This window comes from Pogona vitticeps, chromosome 6 (assembly GCF_051106095.1).
Source record: "Pogona vitticeps strain Pit_001003342236 chromosome 6, PviZW2.1, whole genome shotgun sequence".
Classification (NCBI taxonomy): Eukaryota; Metazoa; Chordata; class Lepidosauria; order Squamata; family Agamidae; genus Pogona; species Pogona vitticeps.
The window spans coordinates 82,623,960-82,646,868 of record NC_135788.1 but is presented as its reverse complement, the minus strand read 5'-3'; the positions used below and the strand labels follow the sequence as shown (position 1 = coordinate 82,646,868).

At 40.5% G+C, this 22,909-nt stretch overlaps 2 protein-coding genes across 3 annotated transcripts in view; one reads left to right on the top strand and one right to left on the bottom strand.

Annotated features, from left to right (window-relative positions):
* INTS10 (integrator complex subunit 10) overlaps window positions 1-11,409 on the bottom strand; it is a 29,124-nt gene extending 17,715 nt beyond the window's left edge. The window contains exons 1-8 of one of the 2 annotated variants that reach the window (XM_020807170.3): window positions 11,196-11,409; window positions 9,118-9,185; window positions 6,233-6,336; window positions 5,021-5,160; window positions 4,091-4,172; window positions 3,439-3,579; window positions 1,841-2,012; window positions 144-313 (exon numbers count right to left, since the gene is read on the bottom strand). In XM_020807170.3, the coding sequence (XP_020662829.2) occupies window positions 144-313; window positions 1,841-2,012; window positions 3,439-3,579; window positions 4,091-4,172; window positions 5,021-5,160; window positions 6,233-6,336; window positions 9,118-9,185; window positions 11,196-11,324 (1,006 nt within the window). In that variant the 5' untranslated portion in view covers window positions 11,325-11,409. The remainder of the gene's footprint in view (window positions 1-143; window positions 314-1,840; window positions 2,013-3,438; window positions 3,580-4,090; window positions 4,173-5,020; window positions 5,161-6,232; window positions 6,337-9,117; window positions 9,186-11,195) is intronic. The other variant, XM_020807171.3, reaches the window with a different exon arrangement.
* Window positions 11,410-18,090: 6,681 nt separating this feature from the next.
* CSGALNACT1 (chondroitin sulfate N-acetylgalactosaminyltransferase 1) overlaps window positions 18,091-22,909 on the top strand; it is a 39,987-nt gene continuing 35,168 nt past the window's right edge. Inside the window, exon 1 of the mRNA XM_020807172.3 lies at window positions 18,091-18,529. The gene's annotated coding sequence lies outside the window, so the exon portion shown is untranslated. The remainder of the gene's footprint in view (window positions 18,530-22,909) is intronic.

The following is a 22,909-nucleotide window of genomic DNA, read 5'->3' as shown; positions in this document are numbered from 1 at the left end:
GAACATGAAACATATAGACCCACACATTGGCTATGTTTTTTAAAACATCTAGTGTAACTTTCAACACAGGCCATACCCAATAGAAAATCTATCAAATCTTAATACTGTAACACTTAAAAGAAAAGGGCATAATTTTAGCAAACCTTGGAACAGAGAAGGCTGGATACTGCTGACATACTGGAACGCATTCTTGAAGAAGACTAGCATTGTGGAATACACCACTTGGGTCTTGTATTTTGCATGGGATTCATTATCATAGTTACTGATGTATCTGCAGACATCCTTCATTTTGAGCAATATATCACCAAAATTTCTAAGGATGAAAGAACATAAAGTTAACACGGCTTTTATTCTCAACTAGAAGCATAATAAAGTTTTTGGCTTGGATCTGGAAATATGGTTATTTAAAGATCATGGAAGGAACATTCCCCATCCTCTCTCCTATTTTAGGCACAGTCACCCTCCAGAAAATCTCTCTTAAAGGGACATCCACCTTTCTGAGCAAGGTGGTCTGAGTCATGTTGGCCTCCTGCGGGAAATCACCCAAACTCAGGCAAAGAGCTATCTAATTCGGGGCAATCAACCTCTTCCCCAGCACCAGCACATCCCTCTGCACACTGTTCAGGAGTGGTTGACCTACAAACAGTCTTTTGGGGTGGGAGTTGTCCACAGGAAAGATGTCAATTTTCCTTTTATGGATGTCTTTAGGTTAACTTCAGGCTCAAAGCATTTTCTTTAAGACTAGAGATCGTACACACACCTGCTTGAGAATCTACCCTACCAAGCTCACTTGCAGTTACTCCTAAATAGACATGTACACAATTGCTTTATTTGGGGAACACAAATGGGGAAAAGAGAAGTCAGCAATAGTATGTGATCAAAATGATCTACACTAATTAATTTGGAACTACATTTTAATAGGCATCTTCTACTGAAGACAAATCATAACTCATTCTACCTTCTATATTTTTCCTTGTATTACAATTCTCTGTACTAATACAAATGCTATTTGATGGTACTTTAACATGTTAATAATTATATGTTAAGTTAATTTCAATTTATGTTGACCTTCCCAGGGCTTTCTAGGTAGAAAGATCCCATGAATGGTCTACCAGTCTGTCCTGCCACCACTCTAGTACAGCATAGCCCGTGAGTGGCCACAGAAATGGACATGCACTTAATCCCATCAGCCACATATGCTCTGGGTTATCTCAGTGGCTCCCCTTCAAAGAGGCTCAGTAGATATTCAAGCTCCTGACTTCTTGCTCCACTGCTAGGGCCTGCAGCTCACTGACCTATAACAGTTCTCACACCATCTCACATTACGCAGTATCAAGTGTTATACATGTAGACTATTTTACTAAATGTGTTCAACAAGCATCATTCTATATTCCTTATTCTCCTATTTAATCACTGAATTATTAAAAAGACTTATTACAAAATATATATTATAAAAATCATTTACAGGTTCAGATAATCCTAAAATGTTTCCACTGAAAAAAGGCATATGAAAAGTTCATAATCAACTGTTTAATAAAATAATAACAAGTAACTGATGAACTCCCCAGATTCCTAGATCTGGGGAGATCCAAGCACTAAAGCAGCATTCCACCTAAAGACGGAGGACAGTTCTAAATATATATGCATATGCTGATTTCCATCCAAGCCACACTGAACTGGTAGGCCTGATCATACAATTCAGAAAGGATGGGTGTTTTCTTCCACTGCATACCAGCATCTGCCTTTGACAACAGTAGCACTGACACAATCATCACCAAAAGCAATACCCTTTAGTCAGACGACTAGATATGCTATTAGAAAAATAATACTTATATCAAACCTTCTTCCCATGTCCATCTGCCATTCACATCTCACACCTACTATGGAGAGTATTTTGAACACCCTTTCCCAAGGATCAGTAATCTGAGAGGATTTCTCAGTCAGGCCCTCTATTATATATTTCTGAGAGCTTCTTTTACTGGGTGATACGAGATCAGACGTGTCCTGTGAACCTAGAAACCGGCAGTGATTATGATAATCAGAAGTCAATTTAACATGCTGTACTTTTCTCATTTAGTCTCTTACTGTGTATTTTTTATGGTATGCATGCATCAGTATAACTACGTATTGAGGGAAACATCCCAGCTTCTTGATTAGGAAAAGACAGACAGAGGTGGCTAAGCATCTGAATAAATGCAAGACAAATATCACAGATCACCTCAAGCTTCTCACCCTGACTTTCAAAATTCTCTTGACTCTACCTCTCCACTCACATTCTAACGTATCCCTGAGAGGGGAAATAGATTTAACAAATTTCTGCATTCAGTGTTGGAACCATAAGCTATGACTTATAAGTAAAACAAACAAGAAAATTAACTGCCACAATAGCTACCAAAGTAAAACTTGTAGTTCTAAAATGGAAGCAAAATCCACCTTTTAAAATGCATCCCAGAAGCAACTTCCACAGTATAAGTTCATTTAAACTTTTAAAATTATTATTTTTAAGACAGAGTGCTCTCCTCTGAAGATGCCGGCCACAGAGACTGGTGAAACGTTAGGAAGAACAACCTTCAGAACACGGCCAAAGTGCCCGAAAAACCCACAACAACCATTTTTAAGACAATCAGTTCATTTGTAAAATATCGTTATCATTTGTAAAATTTTCTGATTCTCTAGCAAAATAACAGTAAGACTTCTTAAGTGTGTGGAACAGGGTGAAGTGGGGAACTTAACTGGTGAAGCCAAATGCTGATGGGCTATCCAGGGTGTTACTACAAGTGAGGCATACATGAATTCACTCACTCTCATTCACTGTGAAGTGGCACCAAGAAATTCAGGTTGCCCCAGGTTTCTCCACATTAACTGGCCACACAGCTTGTTTGCAACTTGTTTCCACATAACAAGCTATAAGGGAATCACATAATAAGCTACAAACAAAGAGTTCCTCCTCTCATTAGCTTTGACATAAGCTTTTTTTTTTTTTAAGAGAGGGGCTTCACTTGCCAGTAGCTATTTAAAAAGAAAAGTACTGCTGATGGCTTTGCTCACCATTTCCTGAGTGAACGCTGATGCAATTACTTTTCTGCATTGTTTCAAGCAATCACACAGCTAAATCAATGCGAACAAAACCTTTTCTTTTTTAAAAAAGTAGAAGCCCCAGCAGCAAAGGGAAAAACTACAGATTTGAAGACAGGAACTCCTGGCTGATTCACATTTCCCTTTGTATTATGTGGTCAACAGAAAAATATATGAACCAACCTGTCCAAACCCGTAAGTATTTCCTGCATATTTTTTTCAGGTGTAGCCATATCCTTAATCAATCACAGTAAAAAAAATATCACATTCTCCCTTGCAAGACGCTACATATTACTTTAAAGTACATTAATCCTTCTGGCCTTTTCCAGATTTTGCTACTGAAATTGTGTTCAACCGCATTACCTTGGTACTGGTTTTCTGTCTGTGGAGGTCTAGATACATAATTGATATAAAACTCTGCAGCTTTATTCATATATTTATATAACAGGTTGGCAGGGAGACGCACATCAGGGTTGTTAATTATCAGTGGAAGAACGTCACATACTAAAAAAGGTTCAAAAACAAGACAGTATATTAGATCTATCAGCTACCCTGACAGCATCTCATATTTTGCAAAGCAAACAAGGCGTAACCAGACATAACAGTAAATGATAAGCGGGTTTGATCGCATCTAAAATGACACTTTACTTAATAGTTGGCAATAGCTTATTAAAATCAAGCAGATTTTAATTAAAATATGTGCCATCTTCTAAAGCACCATCTTAGAAGAAGCATTCACTTTTCTTGTTCATTGCTTGCAGCAAAAAAGTAGCATATGGAGCATGAAGAGGAAAAAAGAACAGCACAAGAAGATCAGATGGAGCCAGACACACCTTTAATTTAAGCAGTAAAGCAATTCAAATAATCAGATTGCAAAATGTGAGGTATGATTTTTGCGTAAAGCATAAATCTATTAAGTAATGCTACCATAGCCTTAATACTTAAAACAGACTTCATTTTGCCTCCTTAAAAAAAAAGAAATTATATAACACACAACATTAAAATATGTTCTTACCAAATAATTTTCTAAAGCAATTGACAGGTGATTCCTGGTCTTCAATATTTTCTGCTTCTAGTAACGTTTCCCCAAGGCCCACCTTTCCAAAGTGTAAACACAAGTAAAATCTGTATATTATTTTTTTCAAGACGTTACCCAAAAAGTTTAGACCATATTGAGCAAATGTAATTAATGGTCTCTTCCTTTATCTCTTTTTAATCAGTTTGCAATTTACAGTCATACTACACTATTAGCAGGACTGCATGTTATGATGATGAACCGTTTTTTTTTATCAACAGTTGATATGTTTTCATAGATAAATCAGAAAGTTTAGAATTGCCAGTTTTTCAAAGACAAGATAAAGAAACATTAAAATTCCACTGATATTAAGAGTGTTCAGCTCTCACTTCCATGGAAGCACAAAGAGAGCAATACTTAGCCCCACTCCTCTGTCTCTTTCTACAAGTGGAAAGCAATGCATCTCCAGCAGAGCATATCTGCTTACATGTAGGCGCTACAAGCAAACAAGAGTTCCATTTTTCCAGGGTTCTTGATCTTGTGTAATGTGCACGTGCAAGCAGGAATGCCTCCTTTGCAAATACATCACCTTTTGTGCACAGAAAGCAAGAAAGGAGAAGGAAGGGCCAGGTGCTCCTCTCCTCTCTGAGTTAGTGTATCTGCAGAGGTAACAACTGAATGCTCGTCCTCTCAATTCAGCATCAGATTTGTTCCATCATATCTACCAACTGTTTTGCTATTCTAATTCAGTCTGGTACAGAACAGTTCTAAGATTGTGGAGTTCTCCAAATATTGTATTCTTTTTATCTTTGGTGTTACACTAACATCTATGAGCATGAGACGCACACACTAATTTCTAAAGCTTTATAGTGCCTTAAAGAAAAAGTAAGCATGTTTCCAAAGCAGAAATTATTTTCTTCACTCTCTTACCCCATGCTGAACCACAGTCTCAGGAAAACGTCGTAAAAGCAGGAGCAACATTTCTGCACGTTCCAGCGTATTGAAGCATTGCTCTGTGGCCTTTAACAACATTTCACACTGAATACGACCCGGTAGAGTCTCAAATAAACCTATGATGGGAAAAAGGACAGGGAACCTAGCAATCTTTTCAAAGAATGCATTAAAAAAGAGAGAGAGAAATAACATGTTTGGATGGAGAGCACAGGAAAAATAATTACAAGAAATTCCTTGGAATTCTTTTTTACCAGCAAAAAGTAGGAAGGAAGATCTAGATACACTGACTTAGATCCTTTTCTTCTATAAACAGAAAAAAAAATCCCCATTGCTAAACTTTCCTATGCAGTCCTCTGTGTCCCACCAAAACCAGCTCCTAAGAAGGATGAGTAGTCCTTGTGAATGGGAATACAAAGGTAATTGTGATCTGGGAGCTGCAGAAGCAACTGGAGGCCCTATCATGGTCCCATTTTCCATCTGGAATCATTAAGAAGAGTTGGCCAATTTCCAAGGTGCTGTACTATTTGCTGAGGAAACTGGGTAGGTGAGTGTTTCCTGCCAGTAAACCTGAGACTAGCAATCAGGGCCTCACAGAACTCGAGTAAAGAAAAATTTGGACACCTTCCCCCATGCTGGATTTGCCAAAGCTATCAAACATCTCCTGTTCCTTCATTCTTCCTCAATAGTCTATGGAAACGCACCAGGCAAGAGGGCACCCAAAGGGGGATACGTACAGATCCCAATCTAATCATTACACCATATTGTCTCTCCGCTCTACACTAGATGGAGCAATTCCTAAAGCATAATTCATCTCCAGGCTTTGTCAGAGTAACTGGTACACTTGGAACTTTCCATAATGCTATATCCACTGGTCTGTTTTGCACAGACCAGCTGTAGATGGATCAGAACAGGGAAACTTGAAATGATGCTTGCAGGCATCTCTGCTGGTGAACTGCTAACCTCTCTGCCCCTCTTATTTTATTGTGACAAACCTGGGGGGGGGGGGCTGGTGTGCTGCAAATGCTACATTGACCCTTAGCCACATCTAGATTTCTGAGAATTCATCTGGGTGCCATGCAGCCCTCAGAAGCATTCCTCAAAAAATAAAACTGGTGACCACAGTCTTAAGTGTGGTAAGCTACCCAGAAAAATCAGAAAGGCAATCACGTGAGGAACTCAACCACATACCTCTTAAAAATTGAGTTTGCTTATCTTGTGAATCATTCCTTAATGCTGATGTGATAACACTAATTTCCCTCCATACTACTGGTTGATCTGGAAAATTTACAAACCTGAAATAAAGGATTGGGATTCAAGGAAGGACAGAAGTTGGTACGTTAGAAACCAATCAAGAACAGAATTGTGCTACGAAACACATACCATTAAAATCCAATTTTACTTTGTTGGTCAAAATAGTAACAATACAAATTATCTAAAGAATAGCAAAGTTTTTTAAACAATTAAAATGTCTATCAGCAAGTTGAGTGTCTGAAATCGGAAGCCATGGGTGATTCATTATAAAAGTACCTCCTTATTATGGAATCAGACATTCCAAACCATTATTCATATATCTTCAACTAGAACATTAACATTTAGCTAAACTCATAGTCTAAAATGTTTAATCCATATTTTGCTTTGTGTCAAAGTTTCTTGATATAATTTAACAGTTGTAAACTAGGAAGAGTACAAGAGCTGCAAATCTGAAACATATCCTTTTTTAATTAACTATGAAGTTCCAGAAAGCTAAAAATGTATTATGAGAGCAACATCCCTTCCTTACCATTTGCCTCCCAATAGCTGGTGGACTATATCTGAAGCTAGAAGATTCATGCAGCTACTATAGCTAGTAACTGTTGATCTACCCATCTTCCTTCATGAATTTGTGTACTCTCTTTTAAAATCCATTCTATAGCTGCAAATGTCATTAATTAATTTTGTTTTGTATGAAGAATTCTGTTTGCTCCATTGCGAATTGCTGTTAATTCACATAACTGGACTGAACACGGGCTAGAGCCCATTTGAAGGCCTATTGTGCGGCAATGTCTGCAGCAAAGAAAAGGTTCTTTTCTGCTGCCATTGCATCTGCACAAAGTCGTCCAGTGGAGTTGTTTCAAGTGGTCAGGGGCTTAGTACATGCCTCACAAAAAGAACAAAATATTGACCACAACCCACTGTGAGGAATTTGAATGACACTTTGCAGATAAGGTCACTCAGATCTGCTCTGGTTTGGATGCTGTAATTGATACAGACCCAGTGGATGTAACTTTGGCCCCAGCTTGTCCTGTTTTAATGGATACTTTTCAGTTGGTGCAGCCTGATGATGTGGACAAGATTCTTGGAGAGGTGAATGCCACCACATGTGTGTTGGACATCCTGGCTCATAAAAGCAGCTAGAGGAGAAATGGCTGATTGGGTACAGAGAGTGGTAAATGCCTCTTTGCAGCAGGGTAGGATCCCTGCTTGCTTAAAGGAGGCAGTAATAAGACTGCTACTGAAGAAGCCCTCCCTGGATCCCAGTGTACAGGATAACCAGCAGCCAGTCTCAAACATCCCATTCCTGGGCAAGGCACGGGAGCGTGTGGTGGTTTCTCAGCTCCAGGGATTCCTGGAGAAAGTGGATTATCTAGACCCATTTCAATCTGGTTTCAGGCCTGCCTATGGGACAGAGACAGCTTTGGTCGCCTTGGTGGACGACCTATGCTGGGAACTGGACAGGGGGAGTATGTCCCTACTGGTTCTGCTGGACCTCTCAGCGGTTTTTGAGACCATCCACCATGGCATCCTTCTGGGCCATCTCTCTGGGATGGGACTCGGAAGCACTGTTTTACACTGGCTCCAGTCCTTCCTTGAGGGGAGAACTCAGAAGGTGGTGCTGGGTGATTCCTGCTCAACACCCTGGCCATTGGTCTGTGGTGTTCCTCAAGGTTCTGCTTTGTCACCCATGCTTTTTAACATCTACATGAAACCTCTGGGAAGGCTGTCTGGGGTTGTGGGGTTTGGTGTCACTAGTATGCAGGTGACACCCAACTCTATCTCTCCTTTCCACCTAATTCCAGGGAAGCTGTCTTCACTCTAACACAGTGCTTGGCATCAGTAATGGGCAAGATGAGGGCAAACTGAAACTTAATCCAAACAAGTGAGAGGTGCTCCTGGTTAGTTGGAAGGCAGAGGAAGGAATAGGGATACTATCTGTGCTGGATGGGGTTACACTCCCCCGAAACCTCAGGTCCGCAGCTTGGGTGTACTCCTGGATTCATCCCTAAGCTTGGATGCCCAGGTCTTGGCAGTGACGAGGAGTGCAACTGCATAGCTAAAGCTGGTGTGCCAACTGCGCTCATTTTTTGATACGTCGGATCTGGCTACAGTGACACATGCCTTAGTTACATCCTGTTTGGATTACTCTAACGCGCTCTATGTGGGGCTGCCTTTGAAGACGGTTCAGAAACCTCAGCTGGTGCAAAGCTCTGCGGCCAGACTACTGACTGGGGCCAGCTACAGAGAGCATATAACACACCTGTTACAAGAACTGTACTGACTACCAGTCTGTTTCCGGGCCCAATTCAAAGTGCTGGTCATTACCTATGAAGCTTGGGTCCAGGCTACTGAAGGACTGTGTCTCTCTATATGCACCTTCTTGACAATTAAGATCAGCAGAAGAGGCCCTCCTCTTGGTCCCACTGCCAGCACAAGCACAGCTGATGGGGACACAGGAGAGGTCCTTCTCTGTGGCAGCTCCCAGGCTATGAAACACTTTCCCTTTCCTTTTATCCTTTTGAAAAAAGCTAAAGATTCATCTCTTCGGGCAGGATTTTAACAATTATAACTGAATCCCTGAAGGCCATTTTAGCAGATAATTTTAAAAAGAATTGAACTACCTTCTTTGCCATATCACACACAATAATGGACCTTCTCCTGCCCATCTTAGTTCTTTTTATGTTGCCATAAATTTTGTATGGCCTTGATTTTTCATCTTTACTATCAGGCCTTATAAAACAGGACAATTCTAAGTGTACTGATTGTCTACATATTTCATTCTTTCTTGTGGTAAAAAAAAACCTGACAATTATTCTTACATGTCATAGAGCAATCTGCCTGCCGATGCTGTTCTCTCTGCATTCCTCTCAATAGAGTACATCTCATACTGAAAAACAAACAGAAAAGCACATGAACTACATTGAAAATATAAATCTATCCTTCTCATGGAATTCTCAAATCTCACATATATTTTCTACTACATCAGAATGAAAAAAGAGAAGAGCAGAAGACACATCACCCCCTCCAAAAAACAGAAAAGAAAAAAAGAAAAAAAAACACCAAAGTGAACCTCCAACTAATGTTAATTTGTTCACTCCAACAAAATTATAATCATGTGAAGTCTACAGCTTTCTAAACAATAGTTCACTGAATCAGCTCCCTGAGGCTATGAGAAGTTATTGTACAGTATAAAATCAAGGAGATCTAAGGATTTTGTCTGGGGATTTCATTACCACCATCACTCTCCACTCTGCCAGGCTGAAATGAGTGCTTAGACCACTGAAGACAAATGCTAATATGTTAATTTCACTGAATCCTAGATACCGAATGATTGAAAAATAAAACTGATATGATCCACAAAGTGCTCTTGTACCTGTCTCCGAAGTATGCACATATCTGAACTATGTCCAGACAATCCATTATTATATTCTTGCTTCTGGTTGTATTCAATACAAAAGGAGAGTGCAGATTTCATTACAAGGCTGAAATGTGTATTGGTAGATTGGCATTCAAACACACTACAGACAAGGGGTACTATCTTGTTGTGTAACTTCGTGGCTGCAAAAATTAAATGCTTCTGGCATCTGATCCAGATTTGGCTGTACAAAGTTAACCTAACAGGATAATCTCCTACAATTCATTTCCTACATGCCTTTCCAGAAAAAACTTAAGGCAGCTAATACTGTGCGAGTATAAAAGGAGGGTGGACATTCACAACCAACCTGTGAAGGTTTGGCTAAAAGCATTAGTCCAAAGTTTAAAGAATCCCATGGCTAAAGGAAGATATGAACGCAACTCTCCAAAGTGTTATACAGTACTCTGACCATAACTTGTCTGAAACTTTAAGCATGTAGTGTGCGAACAGCCCACCCTCCTCAACTTAATAGGCAAGGAAACAGGAAAAAGTGACAATAACCTTTTATTGTTCGAGGGTTTTTTATCTGTTTCTTTGTTTCACCTGTCACCAAGTCAATTCCCACTTACAACAACCCTTTCCCGGGTCTTCTAGGAACAAAGACAGTAGTTTACCATTTCATTCATCTGGGGATACCCTGGAATCGCCTAGGATACACATGCTGTCTCCTCTCACAGGAGGCATAGTGAGAATCAAACTCTCAACCTCTGGCTCCACAAGCAGGTACACAACGCCTTGAATTATCAAGGCAATTAACACCTTTCTAAATTACCCTCTTTCTGTTGTTGTTTTGGGTTACAATTCAGAATAAAGTTACATTTAAAAGCAGACATTCCATTTAACTGAAAGACTGTGGCAGTGAGTAGCTGAGGATTGTAGTTGTTTAGTCATTTAGTCGTGTCCGACTCTTCGTGACCCCATGGACCAGAGCACGCCAGGCCCTCCTGCCTTCCACTGCCTCTCAGAGTTTGGTCAAATTCGTGTTGGTCAGCTGATGATTACAGCGATACAATTAGCTACTGCACCATGAAATATGTGTTGTACGGAATATATCTGCTCTGCCCTTTATTTTCAACACTAATGTGTGCTGATTTCAGGTACTTTCGCTGCATAGGAAGATCAGCAAAATTAATTTAGCTGGAATATTCCTTTTCCACCATGGAAGTAAGATGATCAAAGCATTATTAAGGCTCTATAATTATATAAATAAAAAAAATTCCCAAAGGCAAGAAAAATCACGTTTTAAAAATCACGAGGCCAGGGGGGAGGGAAAGAGAGGAGACCCACAGCTGCCAAAAAGGGGTCCGGTCCGAAGAGACGGGTCTGGAAACAACACCCACCCATCCCCCCTTGGACAAAACCGGGGATTTTCCCTCCGTAGCATCTTCAGCGGAGGAGGAGCTTCGTGCGCGCAAAGCATTGTGGGCCGTCTCAGGAAGCGGGCAGAGGGAGGGGAAAAGCCGCTGCTGCCCGTGCACCGACCTGAATGTTGAAGTCGTTCGGGTAGAGGCTTCGCGCAGTGATGAGCCAGGCCTTGGCCGCCCATAAGTCCCCCTGGACCAGCTCCCGGGCTCGCGTCACCAGAAACTCGCAATCCCCCTGCGCCGACATTTTGGCGGCGGCCGCCAGCCTTTGCCGCGCGGCACATGCGTAGACAAGGCCCACCGGCTGTCCCGGCTCCACCGTGGCTTTCGAGGACCAATGGCGGCCGAGGGTGTTCTGCGCATGACCGTTCTGGGCGGCCGCCCGTAAACATCACCGCTGGAACCGAGCGGGAGCTGGAAACTGTGGCCTGTTTGTGGTGTTTCTCAATCCGTTAAGAGGGTGGCAGGGAATGCTTTGCCCTTTCGTGCAGTCCAGCCCGTCCGTGTGTCCCGAAGGTGGTCAGAGAAGCGGGAGGAAGTAATCAGCCTTTCCCTTGTGTGAGGTCTGAGAAATTCACACCGCTGCTCTCCCATCTATGTGAATTGTGCTTGCTTTGGGGGGAGTTTCTTTTTAAAACAAACAAACACGTTTTAAAAGTTTTTTCTCTTTTAAATAAGAACAGCTAGAGAGCAAGATGGCATGGCGTGCCGGAAAAAATGAACTAATGAATTCTAGAGGAAATCAAGTCTGAACTCTCCAGAAGCGGAAATGAGTAAAACGAGGCTACTGCATTGTACTTTGAGCATATAATGAGGAGGCAATACTCAGTAGAAAAGACCGTGGTGCTAGGATGAATTAAAGACCCAACATGAGGTAAATCGAACATGATTACACTAGCATATAACTCACGTTTTGGGCTGCTGCTGGTGTGGTTCAGTGAAAACCATTTCTCAGAGATTATAGGACATACAGTGGTGCCTCGCTAGACGATAATCCATTCCACTGAAACGCTGTTTAGTGAAATATCGTCTAATGAAAAGCATTTCCCCATTGGAATGCATTGAAACCTGTTTAATGCGTTCCAATAGGGAAGAATCGCGGTTGTCTAGCCAAGGTCGGCCATAGGAAAGCCACTTTACGAACTGCCGATCAGCTGTTGAAATAGCTATCTTGCGAAGTTTAGGTCCCGAAAACACCCGTTTTGCAAGTGTGGAGGGAGCTGTCAAAATCGTCTAGCAAAAATCGGTTTGCGAAGCAGGGATCAAACTGTCCAGCGAAATTCCCCCATAGGAATTACTGTTTTGCGAATCGCTATAGCGATCGCAAAAAGTCAGTGTCTAGCAAAAAAACTATCATGCAGGGTAATTGTCTAGCAAGGCACCAGTGTATAGGGAATAGTGCTGCAGCCAGACCCTGTTCCTTGCCCAAGCTGGACCTTTTTGGTCCTGTAGTTGGGCTTCTATTTTGGGGGCCTAGCTGCAGCAATCCTCCAAAAGACAGAAGGGTTACTTTGAGGGAGATTGCTCCTGTTGAAGTGATCCATTGTGGGTCACTTCAAGGACCTGTTTCATCCTCTGATTAAGGGATGTTAATGATAGAATCTTCTGGAGATCACTGATTCATAGGCTCTCCATAAATAAAAAAATACTACTGATTAAATCACCTATCTAGCAGGTACTGTACCCTGTGACTTAAGGAAAAAAGTAGCAGCTATTAGTAATAGTTTAAAAGCATCTAGATCAAATGTGCATCCACTCTTCAGTCTACTGCACCCCTGCCCTCGTGTAAAATCAAGGAAACCTCTCAATCTTGAAAGAAGAAAAAAATCAGACTATAGCAGCTCTTAAAATGGATGGAACCCCACAAAAGTCTGGCCCCCAGTCACACAGAGAACTGGTTTCCTTGGAAGTTGTTTTGGACTGGAGTTAGAACTTCAGAACCAAGGTGAATCTGAGCAAGTAGGATTTTCACACTGTGTCTTGTGAATGCAGAGAAGAACAGGCAACTTCACACATATGTCAGGAAACTGACCTAAGCCTTCAAGAATACAAACTGACCTAAGTCAGCAAGTACCATGGAAGTTTTGGTGTCAGCTGTCCCAGATGTTGCATATTATTTAATAATAATAATAATTTATTGTCATTGTAAGTATATACACAGTATACCATACAACGAAATTCACAGTAATTTATTGGGTGTAAATTACAGTATTCATTGTGCTGTAGTGCTTCTGACATGAAAAGGAACTCAATGACACATACAACAACAAACAAACAAGTAACTTGTGCTTTCTCTGCTGTCTTGGTGGGTGGGTGGGTGGGTGTGTGAGAGAGAAGAGACATTCCCTGGATTTCTAACATTGTTTTTACAGTTATTTCAGTCTTACTGAGGGATAAAATTATAGCATAAAAAGTATGAGAAACATTAATTTCCAAACAATTGATCTGGGTTTATTTCCAACTAAGTATGTTATGTTGGCCAAAGTCCTGTGCATAGCATAATGAATCACACTAGAGTAGGTCCATCGAATCAATGGAAATTTGGTGAGACAACTCTTCTCTAAGTTACGTTGATTTGAATGGACCTACTCTAGATGCAACATACTATGCTAAAGTAAGTCATGGTTAGAGTAGGCCCATTTGAATAAGTGGAACTTGCACAGGAGCTGATTTCTCCAAATTCCCATTGATTCAATGGGCCTAGTCTAATACAATTTGCTATGCTAAACAACAGGATTTGGTCAGTTTCACTTAAAAATACAGCCCATGCCTCCCGAACTTTGTGAGATTTACTTCAGTTACATGGCATCCAGTTTTATTATATTATTAATTGAAATTGTGCACTTAAAAGAGTGAAAAAACATAAAATTTTACTTTTATCTGTAGTTATATAACCAGCATTAACTACATGGCATAATATTCATAGCTTTAGACATCCAGAGAGATGAGAATCTCTTTTCTGAAAATAGTTTACAAAAGTTCTTAGAACACTTGTATTATAAAAACATTGAATATTTATTATTTCCTGAGCACCATTAAATGAGAGCACAGGCTTGGAAGTTCAAGTATGCTCTTGTGTTTTTAATTTCCTGTTTCTTTGTCTTCTAAGTAAAGTAAGGAAGAGAAGCAGAAAGGGAGACCTTTCTAATAAACTGTGTTCTGAGGTATTCTGAGGCCCTTAGGAATCTTGTCCATAGTTCCTTAACTGGAAAATTAGTAATGTCAGATATCCTCTAAAAGGCCCCTTGCTCCCCATCTCTAATGTTCCTCTGCACTGTGTAGTTAGTATGTGTGTGTGTTGTCCAGGCTGTACTCTCAACTGATGTGAGAGATGAGGCCCAACAGGACCACAGCTGTGCCTCACATTAATTGAGGACGCCTGCTAGAATAAGTAAACGGACTTTAGGCTTATCCAGAATGTACACTACTTTGTTTTTTAAAGACTCCCAACAACCACCTGTTACAAAAGAAACACATTCAGGGTTGAAGAATTTTGACCTTGGAACTATGAAAATTTGTTCTGCATTTAGAGTATTAAAAATTATGTACAGTATAAGTAACAGCTTTGAATTAAGCATACTGTCTTAACACACACAAAACTCCACCCCAGACTTTATTTTGAGCAGTACAGTATTACGTACATAGAACAAGAAGAGGAGTACCTCCTGGTGCAGTGGTTAAACTGCAGTACTGCATTGGAGGTCTTCTCACAACCTGAGTTTAGTTCTGGTCTCGGGTAGGTGGCTAGGGGTGGGGGCAATGTGCAGCCTACATAATTAAAATGGTAAACTGCTAAGAGAGCTTTAAGCTCTATGAGGTGTTATATATGCAGCACAGTTTGCTTTTGCTTTGCTTTATGCCTCCTATTATTAATCAGTTGAAGGTCAAATTCCTGTGGGTCTACTGAAAATGGCACTACAGATCTATCAGTAGATCTACCGTGTTTCCCCGAAAATAAGACAGGGTCTTATATTAATTTTTGCTCCAAAAAATGCATTAGGGCTTATTTTCAGGAAATGTTTTATAGTCATGTCATCTTCTGGTTGCTGCACAATGGTGGAGGGCGGGGTTCACTTAACTAGGGCTTATTTTGGGGGCAGGGCTTATATTATGAGCATCCTGAAAAATCATACAAGGTCTTATTTTCAGGTTAGGTCTTATTTTCGGGGAAACAGGGTAGGTCTGCTTTGTGTCACCATCCCCCGCAGTACCCTAGAATATAATTGAGAAATCTCTGCACAACACAGCAGATTGTTAGCAAAAAACATTGTGGGAAGAGTTCTTTGAAGAATGGGAGTTTGAGGAACACTTCTACAATGTCTGAGGTGATTCTGCACATTCCAACTGTCTGCTTTATCACAAAAAAACCCTGAATTTCTCATATTTTGGTAAGTGACCCTGTGAATGTGAGCCAGATCTTAAAAATAGTGTAAAACATCAAGACTGAATGACCAAATAGAAAAGTCCAATTCAAATTTATCACATAAGATGCAGATGATAATTTTCCTTGGACCTCTATCAAATGAGGTATGTGTTTACGACAAACCAAGCCTGTATTCAGTGGTGTATCAATAGGCAGTATGTTACTTCTTCCTCCAAAGCAATATCAGGAAGAATTCACAACTATTATATTATGTGATAAAAGCCCTATAAGACTTATTACTGCATATGAAAGATAAAACAGCTAATTAAAATGTTTTTGAAACAAATGAGCATAGCTAGTGGATCCAGACTGATGTTGCAAACCCACAAATATGAATGTCTGCCCAGAAGTAAGGTCTAGTAAGTTCAGTGGCACTTACTCCCAGATTCAGGAGAGTCTCTATAGGAATGCAATATAATCCTGTGCAGATTTACATAAAAATAGTTGCTTTGATTTCAATGGTACCCACTAATAAGTGTGCATTGGCATAGAATGTGATCAGATGGGGAAACCGCTCACATTTTGGACCACTTGTGGCACCATCTAGTGCAAGGTATTTCTGGTGATCCCACAATGCATAGTCATGGTCCAGGGCTACTCTATTTTGGGGACAGGTCTGGAGCAATTCCCCAATGGACAAAAGGGTTGTTTACTCACCTTCTGATCCCATCCTTAGCTGAAAAGTCTCTGCTGAAATAAAAGGGACAATTTAATTTTTGCTTAAGTCCACAAGTTTTATTAGGAACTAATTGTAACTAAGCACTAGTTTTTACCTTAAGCCTAGGCAAAAAGTATATTTTTCCTCTTACAGTGTTGTCCCTGCAGATAACAAAATCTACAGGCAAACTTGCCAAATACAGATAGAGGTAGAGTCATATTTGAATAATCAGGTAATCTATTTCCTCTTAAGACTGCAATACTAGACTTTTCTGAATGAACTGTTTTCAAAGCATACCTAAAGCTATAAAGGAGGAGTACAGACAAAGTACAGTATATCTTAAATGAATATTGGGTTAGGAGGAGCATTTCTCTATCTTTCATGATATTAGAACCTAGGGTTTTTTACTGAAGCTAAGTGATAGCTGAGGCAAATAAAAGGAAGTATATCTTCACACACCAAATTGTTAAATCTGACATCTGAGTGTTCAGCCTGGAGGCAGGCAGTGCATCATGGCCTCTCCCAATTTGAAGAGACCATTGTCCAGCAGGCTGAGGCAACGAGGCAGTCCCGAAAGCAGCAAAATCGGAGCTGGACAGGGGACAGAGTGTATTTGTCTTCAGTGTGGAAGGGATTGTTACTCTCAAATTGGCCTTCTCAGCCACACTAGACACTGTTCCAAGTCCTCCATACAGAGCACATTTACCATATAGTCTCTCGAGACTGAAGGATGCCTAATCCAATCACTGCCATAAGATATAATAAAGGCCATCAATCTGCACAGTTTTAATGGGAAATTCATAGAGGATGCATCTGTCCTTAGCTAATAGTTCAATTGTACTAATTATCCTTCAAATTCCAGAGGTAGTGTGGCTCCAAATACCAATAGTGCAGGAGCCAGGAGAGTGTTGTTGTGATCATTTTGCTTTTGACTTGTTTGGTGAGTAAACAGAACACTGGACTGAACAGGTTCTTGGTCTAATCCAGCATGGTTCTTCTCATGTTATTGCCTGTTGTTCAGTCTCTCGTCCATGGGGTGTAGCAGTGCATTCAACTGGGGCTGGAGACAGATGGGTCAAAGTCCCATGCAGCCATGAAGTTCACTAGGCCATATTGGACTGGTAAAATTCGCAGTCTAAGCTACTTCATGGTGTTGTAAGCATAAAATGGGAGTAGAAACTAGTGTACACCTCCTGGAACTCTGTGGAAGAAAAGCAAGCTATAATAAATGAATTTAAAAATAAATTAATAAGTTATGTTAAATAAAATAAAATGCTAGGGTACTTTTCCAGCTATATTATTAAATTGTATATTTAATAGCAAAATGGCACATGAATGAAATATTTGTAGCATCATGCTGTAATCTATATATCTCTGTTTATAATAAAGATGTGAGAATTATCAATCCTTAATGTTCAGTTGTTTTCCAAAAGAAAGAAAAGAAACTGGACTTTTTCCCGTAAGAAAGCAGCACTGAGGATCACAAAGAAGGTGAGGCATGGGTGGAACAGGCAGGAACAATATCCATATGTATAATATTTCCCAACAATATGGAGACGCAGTTGCCATTGCATTTGAGAATTACAAAAGAAGAGCCATTATTTATTAGTGCTAGAAGTTGTTTCTCTGGTAGTACCTCACATCAGATCGTTCACCTAATAAACAGCATCCATATGGGAATTTTGAAGAATTCATAAAACAGCCCCACTCATCTGTTTAAAAAAGAGAGAAAGAAAAGAAAATGAGTGAGGCTGTCTCTCTGCCATTGGAAATTAGGCTATGCCAAGAGCGTATTGAAAAGCTGTCTTCATCCAGCGCTGGACAGTTTAACAACTCTGTTCCCTGTTCTGATTTGCACACTGGCTCTTTGACGCAACAGAAAAACTGCTTTCTCGTCCCAGCCTCCCCCCCCCCACTTCCTCTTAAACCTGCCTCAACAGTTTGAAGATTGTGGATTCTCACACCCACCCACCCGAGAGCCGAGTTTATGTGAGGATATTGTTGACCGGTTCCTTCGGTGAAGCCACCTCCCCGCCCCCTGCCCAGCTTTCCTGTTTTCTGTCAGGAAACTGGAAGTGAACATAAGGTTCTTCTTGCAGAATCGGTAACTCGGCTCCTGACCATTTGACAGTCAAGTGCTAGACGGTTGGCAACTCCACAGCAAGTCAGTGAATGGTCAGGCGGCAATGAAAAGATGGCTTTGGTTTGCAATTTTTTAAAAGGCCTTCCGGTAGTCTCTGGAGCTTCTTATGCAAGATAATAAATTATTCTCTTCTTGAAATAGAGTGGAACAAAGCTACTACTTGTGCCTCACCGAGAACAGCATGGCTCAGCGCAGATGAGTGCATGTGTGATGCTTGCTTACAGCTGTGTAAGTAACAAAGAATTTTAGGACACTCATTTTTGGGAGAGATATATAGTTTTAAATTCCTTTCATGCTCTGTCCTTATATCCTGTATGTGTGTGCATACACAGGGATGTACCTATTGTATATGTGCACATGCCTCTTGTTTCATACAGCCGGCATTATTGGAAATGATCTGTTTCTTAGTTTCTTAATCAAAGAAGCGGCATCCTTTGTAGATGAAACGGTAGACTCAAAACATTACTTCCTCCAGGCTGTTCCACAGGAAAGATCATTTGTCTCTTGTTTTCTTCTCTCAAGATAGAAAGTAAACCTTGGGCAAGTTATGTGTGTGGTGGGGAAGATACAGAACTTTCAAAACTAGGTTGCATTTACTTTGTAAGCGGCTTTTAATCAAGTGAAAATTAATTGAGTACTTAAAGGCAAAGCACTGCATTGAAATGTAAGACACTTGCAGAGGAATCTTATCTGGGTCTACATAGAAGTATGTCCCATTTTGTGCTGTAAAAGTTACTCCTGAGTAGATTACTTTAGGACTGCTGTGTTTAACCCAAGTAAAACCTTGAAATTACATGAAACACCAGATGGAGTTTTTTTAAAAGTTTGCTAACCCTGACTTCTGTTGTTGTTTAGTCATTAAGTCGTGTCCAACTCTTCGTGACCCTATGGACCTGAGCACACCAGGCCCGCCTGTCTTCCACTGCCTCCCGGAGTTTGGTCAAATTCATGTTGGTAGCTTCAATGAGACTGTCCAATGATCTCGTACTTTGTTGTCCCCTTTTCCTCTTGCCTTCCCACTTTCCCAACATCAGGGGCTCTTCCAAAATTGTCTTTCCCAATTTTGAACCAAGTAGCTGTTCCATATCCAGTTCTAACTGTTGCTTCCTGTCCCACATATAGATTTCTCAGGAGGTAGATAAGGTGGTCAGGTACTCCCATTTCTTTAAGAATTTGCCATAGTTTGCTGTGGTCCACACAGTCAAAGGCTTTTGTGTAGTAACAATGAAGCAGAAGTAGATGTTTTTCTGGAACTCTCTAGCTTTCTCCATAATTCAGCACATGTTAGCAATTTGGTCTCTAGTTCCTCTGCCCCTTTAAAATCCAGTTTGTACTTCTGGGAGTTCTCAGTCCACATACTGCTGAAGCCTACCTTGTAGGATTTTGAGCATAACCTTGCTAGCATGTGAAATGAGTACAATTGTATGGTAGTTGGAGCATTCTTTGACGCTGCCCTTCTTTAGGATTGGGATGTAGACTGATCTTTTCCAATCCTCTGGCCACTGCTGAGTTTTCCAAACTTGCTGGTATATTGAGTGTAGCACCTTAACAGTGTCATCTTTTAAGATTTTAAATAGTTCAAATGGAATGCCGTCACCTCCACTGGACTTGTTGTTAGCCATGTTTTCTAAGACCCACTTGACTTCACTCTGCAGGATGTCTGGCTCAAGGTCAGCAACCACACTATCTAGGTTGTCTGTGACATCCAGATCTTTCTGGTATAATTTCTCTGTGTATTCGTGCCACCTCTTCTTGATGTCTTCTGCTTCTGTTAGGTCCCTGCCATTTTTGTCCTTTATCATGTCCATCTTTGCACAAAAAGTTCCTTTAATATCTCCAATTTTCTTGAACAAATCTCTGGTTTTTCCCTTTCTACTATTTTCCTCCATTTCTTTGCAATGTTCATTTAAGAAGGCCCTCTTGTCTCTCCTTGCTATTCTTTGGTCTGCATTCCATTTTCTGTAACTTTCCCTATCTCCCTTGCATTTTGTTTCCCTTCTCTTTTCTGCTATTTGTAAGGCCTCGTTGGTCAGCCACTTTGATTTCTTACATTTCCTTTTCTTTGGGATGGTTTTTGTTCCGGACTCCTGTACAATGTCATGAGCCTCCATCCATAGTTCTTCAGGCTCTCTGTCCATCAATATTTGGCCGATCGCCTTCTCCCATCTAGATCTACCTGAATCACCCGATATAGCCAGCAGGGACGGCTGAGGGGTCTGACGCTGAGGGAGGCCCGGAAGGAAAAAACAAGAAACCAGGCTTTCTCAGCAGTGGCCCCTCGGCTGTGGAACACCCTCCCTACCGAAATTTGGCTGGCACCCTCGCTGGGTGTTTTTAAAAGCCAGCTAAAAACTTGGCTATTCAAGCAGGCCTTCCCTTCAGTCAATTAAGTGATTTTTATTTTTTCTTTTGATTCATGCCATCTTGGGACTGTTTGTTTGTTTGTTTAAATTAATTGTTAAAATTGTAAATTTATGATTTTATATATTTTATACTGTTTGTTTTTATCTATTTAAGCCGCCCCGAGTAGACATGGTCTAGAGGGGCGAGGTAAAAATCAAATAAATAAATAAATAAATAAATAAATAAATAAATAAATAAATAAATAAATAAATAAATAAATAAATAAATAAATAAATAAATAAATAAATAAATAAATAGTTCCTTAAATCTGTTCTTCACTTCCACTGTGTATTCATAAGGGATTTGGTTTAGATTATACCTGACTAGCCCAGTGGTTTTTCCTATCCTCTTCAGTTTAAGTTTGAGTTTTGCTATAAGAAGCTGATGATCAGAGCCATAATCAACTCCAGGTCTTGTTTTTGTTGACTGTATAGAGCTTCTCCATCTTTGGCTGCAGAGAACATAATCAATCTGATTTCGGTATTGCCCATCTGGTGATGTCCATGTGTAGAGTTGCCTCTTGTGTTGTTGGAAAAGAGTGTTTGTGATGACCAGCTTGTTCTCTTGACAAAACTTTATTAGCCTTTGCCCTGCTTCGTTTTGAACTCCAAGGCCAAATTTACCTGGTGTTCCTTTTATCTCTTGACTCCCTACTTTAGCATTCCAACCCCCTCTAAGGAGAAGAACATCTTTCTTTGGTGTCAGTTCTAGAAGGTCTTGTAAGTCTTCATAGAATTGGTCAATTTCAGCCTCTTCAGCATGGGTGGTTCATGCATAAACGTGGATTACTGTGATGTTGAAAGGTCTGCCTTGGATTTGTCTTGAAATCATTCTCTCATTTTTGAGATTGTATCCCAGTACAGGTTTTCCCATTCTTTTGTTGACTGTGAGGGCTACTCCATTTCTTCTACAGGATTCTTGCCCACAATAGTAGATATGATAATTGTCTGAATTGAATTTGCCCATTCCCATCCATTTTAGTTCACTGATGCCCAGGATGTCAATGTTTATTCTTGCCATCTCCTGTTTGAGCACATCCAGTTTACCAAGGTTCCTAGATCTTACATTCCAGGTTCCTATGCAGTATTTTTCTTTGCAGCATCAGACTTTCCTTTCACTTCCAGGCGCGTCCGCAGTTGAGCGACCTTTCGGCTTTGGCTCAACCACTTCATTAGCTCTGGAGCTACTTGTCCTTGTCCTCAGCTCTTCCTCAATAGCATGTTGGATACCTTTCGACCTGAGGGGCTCATCTTCCAGCGTCATATCTTTTAGCCTTTTGTTTCTGTCCATGGGGTTTTCTTGGCAAAGATACTGGACTGACTTGCTAATTGCTGCTTCAGGTGGATTGCGTTTAGTCAGAACTCCCCACTATGACCTGTCCGTCTTGGGTGTCCCTGCATGGCATAACCATAGCTTCTCTGAATTATTCAAGTCCCTTCACCACAACAAGGCAGCAATCTGTGAAAGGGAACCCTGACTTCTACCCCACTTCTTTTTCTGGTTATCTTTTCAGCATCGGAGTGGTATGTAGAATTTATATTTGGATTAGTAAATTCAGAATATCCCAGAAAATGGGCAAAAATAACTTTAAGAACCTTGACCTGTGGGGATTTTTCTACCATCATGTGAGCACAATTTGTTTCCAGGCAGATAATATGCCTTTCTCATTAAATTTACATGCTTATTACTTCAGTGTTAATCATTGCTACTTTAAGTCTCATTGATTTCAACTGATTAAGTATGAATAACATGAGGTTGATCCCATTGTTTGCGATCTGGTTAGGATTAGTAATGCAATTCTATGCATGTTTTCCGAGAGGGAAGTACCACTAAGTTAAATGGACCATAAACCCAGATAGGAGTGAAATAGGATTGGAGCTTAAGTATTCCAGTCAACTTGCATTTTAATGACTGACCAGGCTGTCAAGTAACAGTTACTGAAAGCTAAAATACTATCAAACTCCAGATTTGCCAGACTCCACCAGATTCTGCCATAGGTCTCTTGCTGTCCAACAGCCAACACTTCTGAAACTCAAAGCTTGCAACTCTGCTTCAGGTCCTTTCACCTACCATGTGGAATGAAACATGGAGAAAAGCAGAGATCACAGATGAATTTATCTTTGTGGTGATACAAAACATTGCATTCACCTACTGTGTGTTTTACAGTGAAGAATGTACCTAGAAATCTATTAAGGGTTTGTTTGA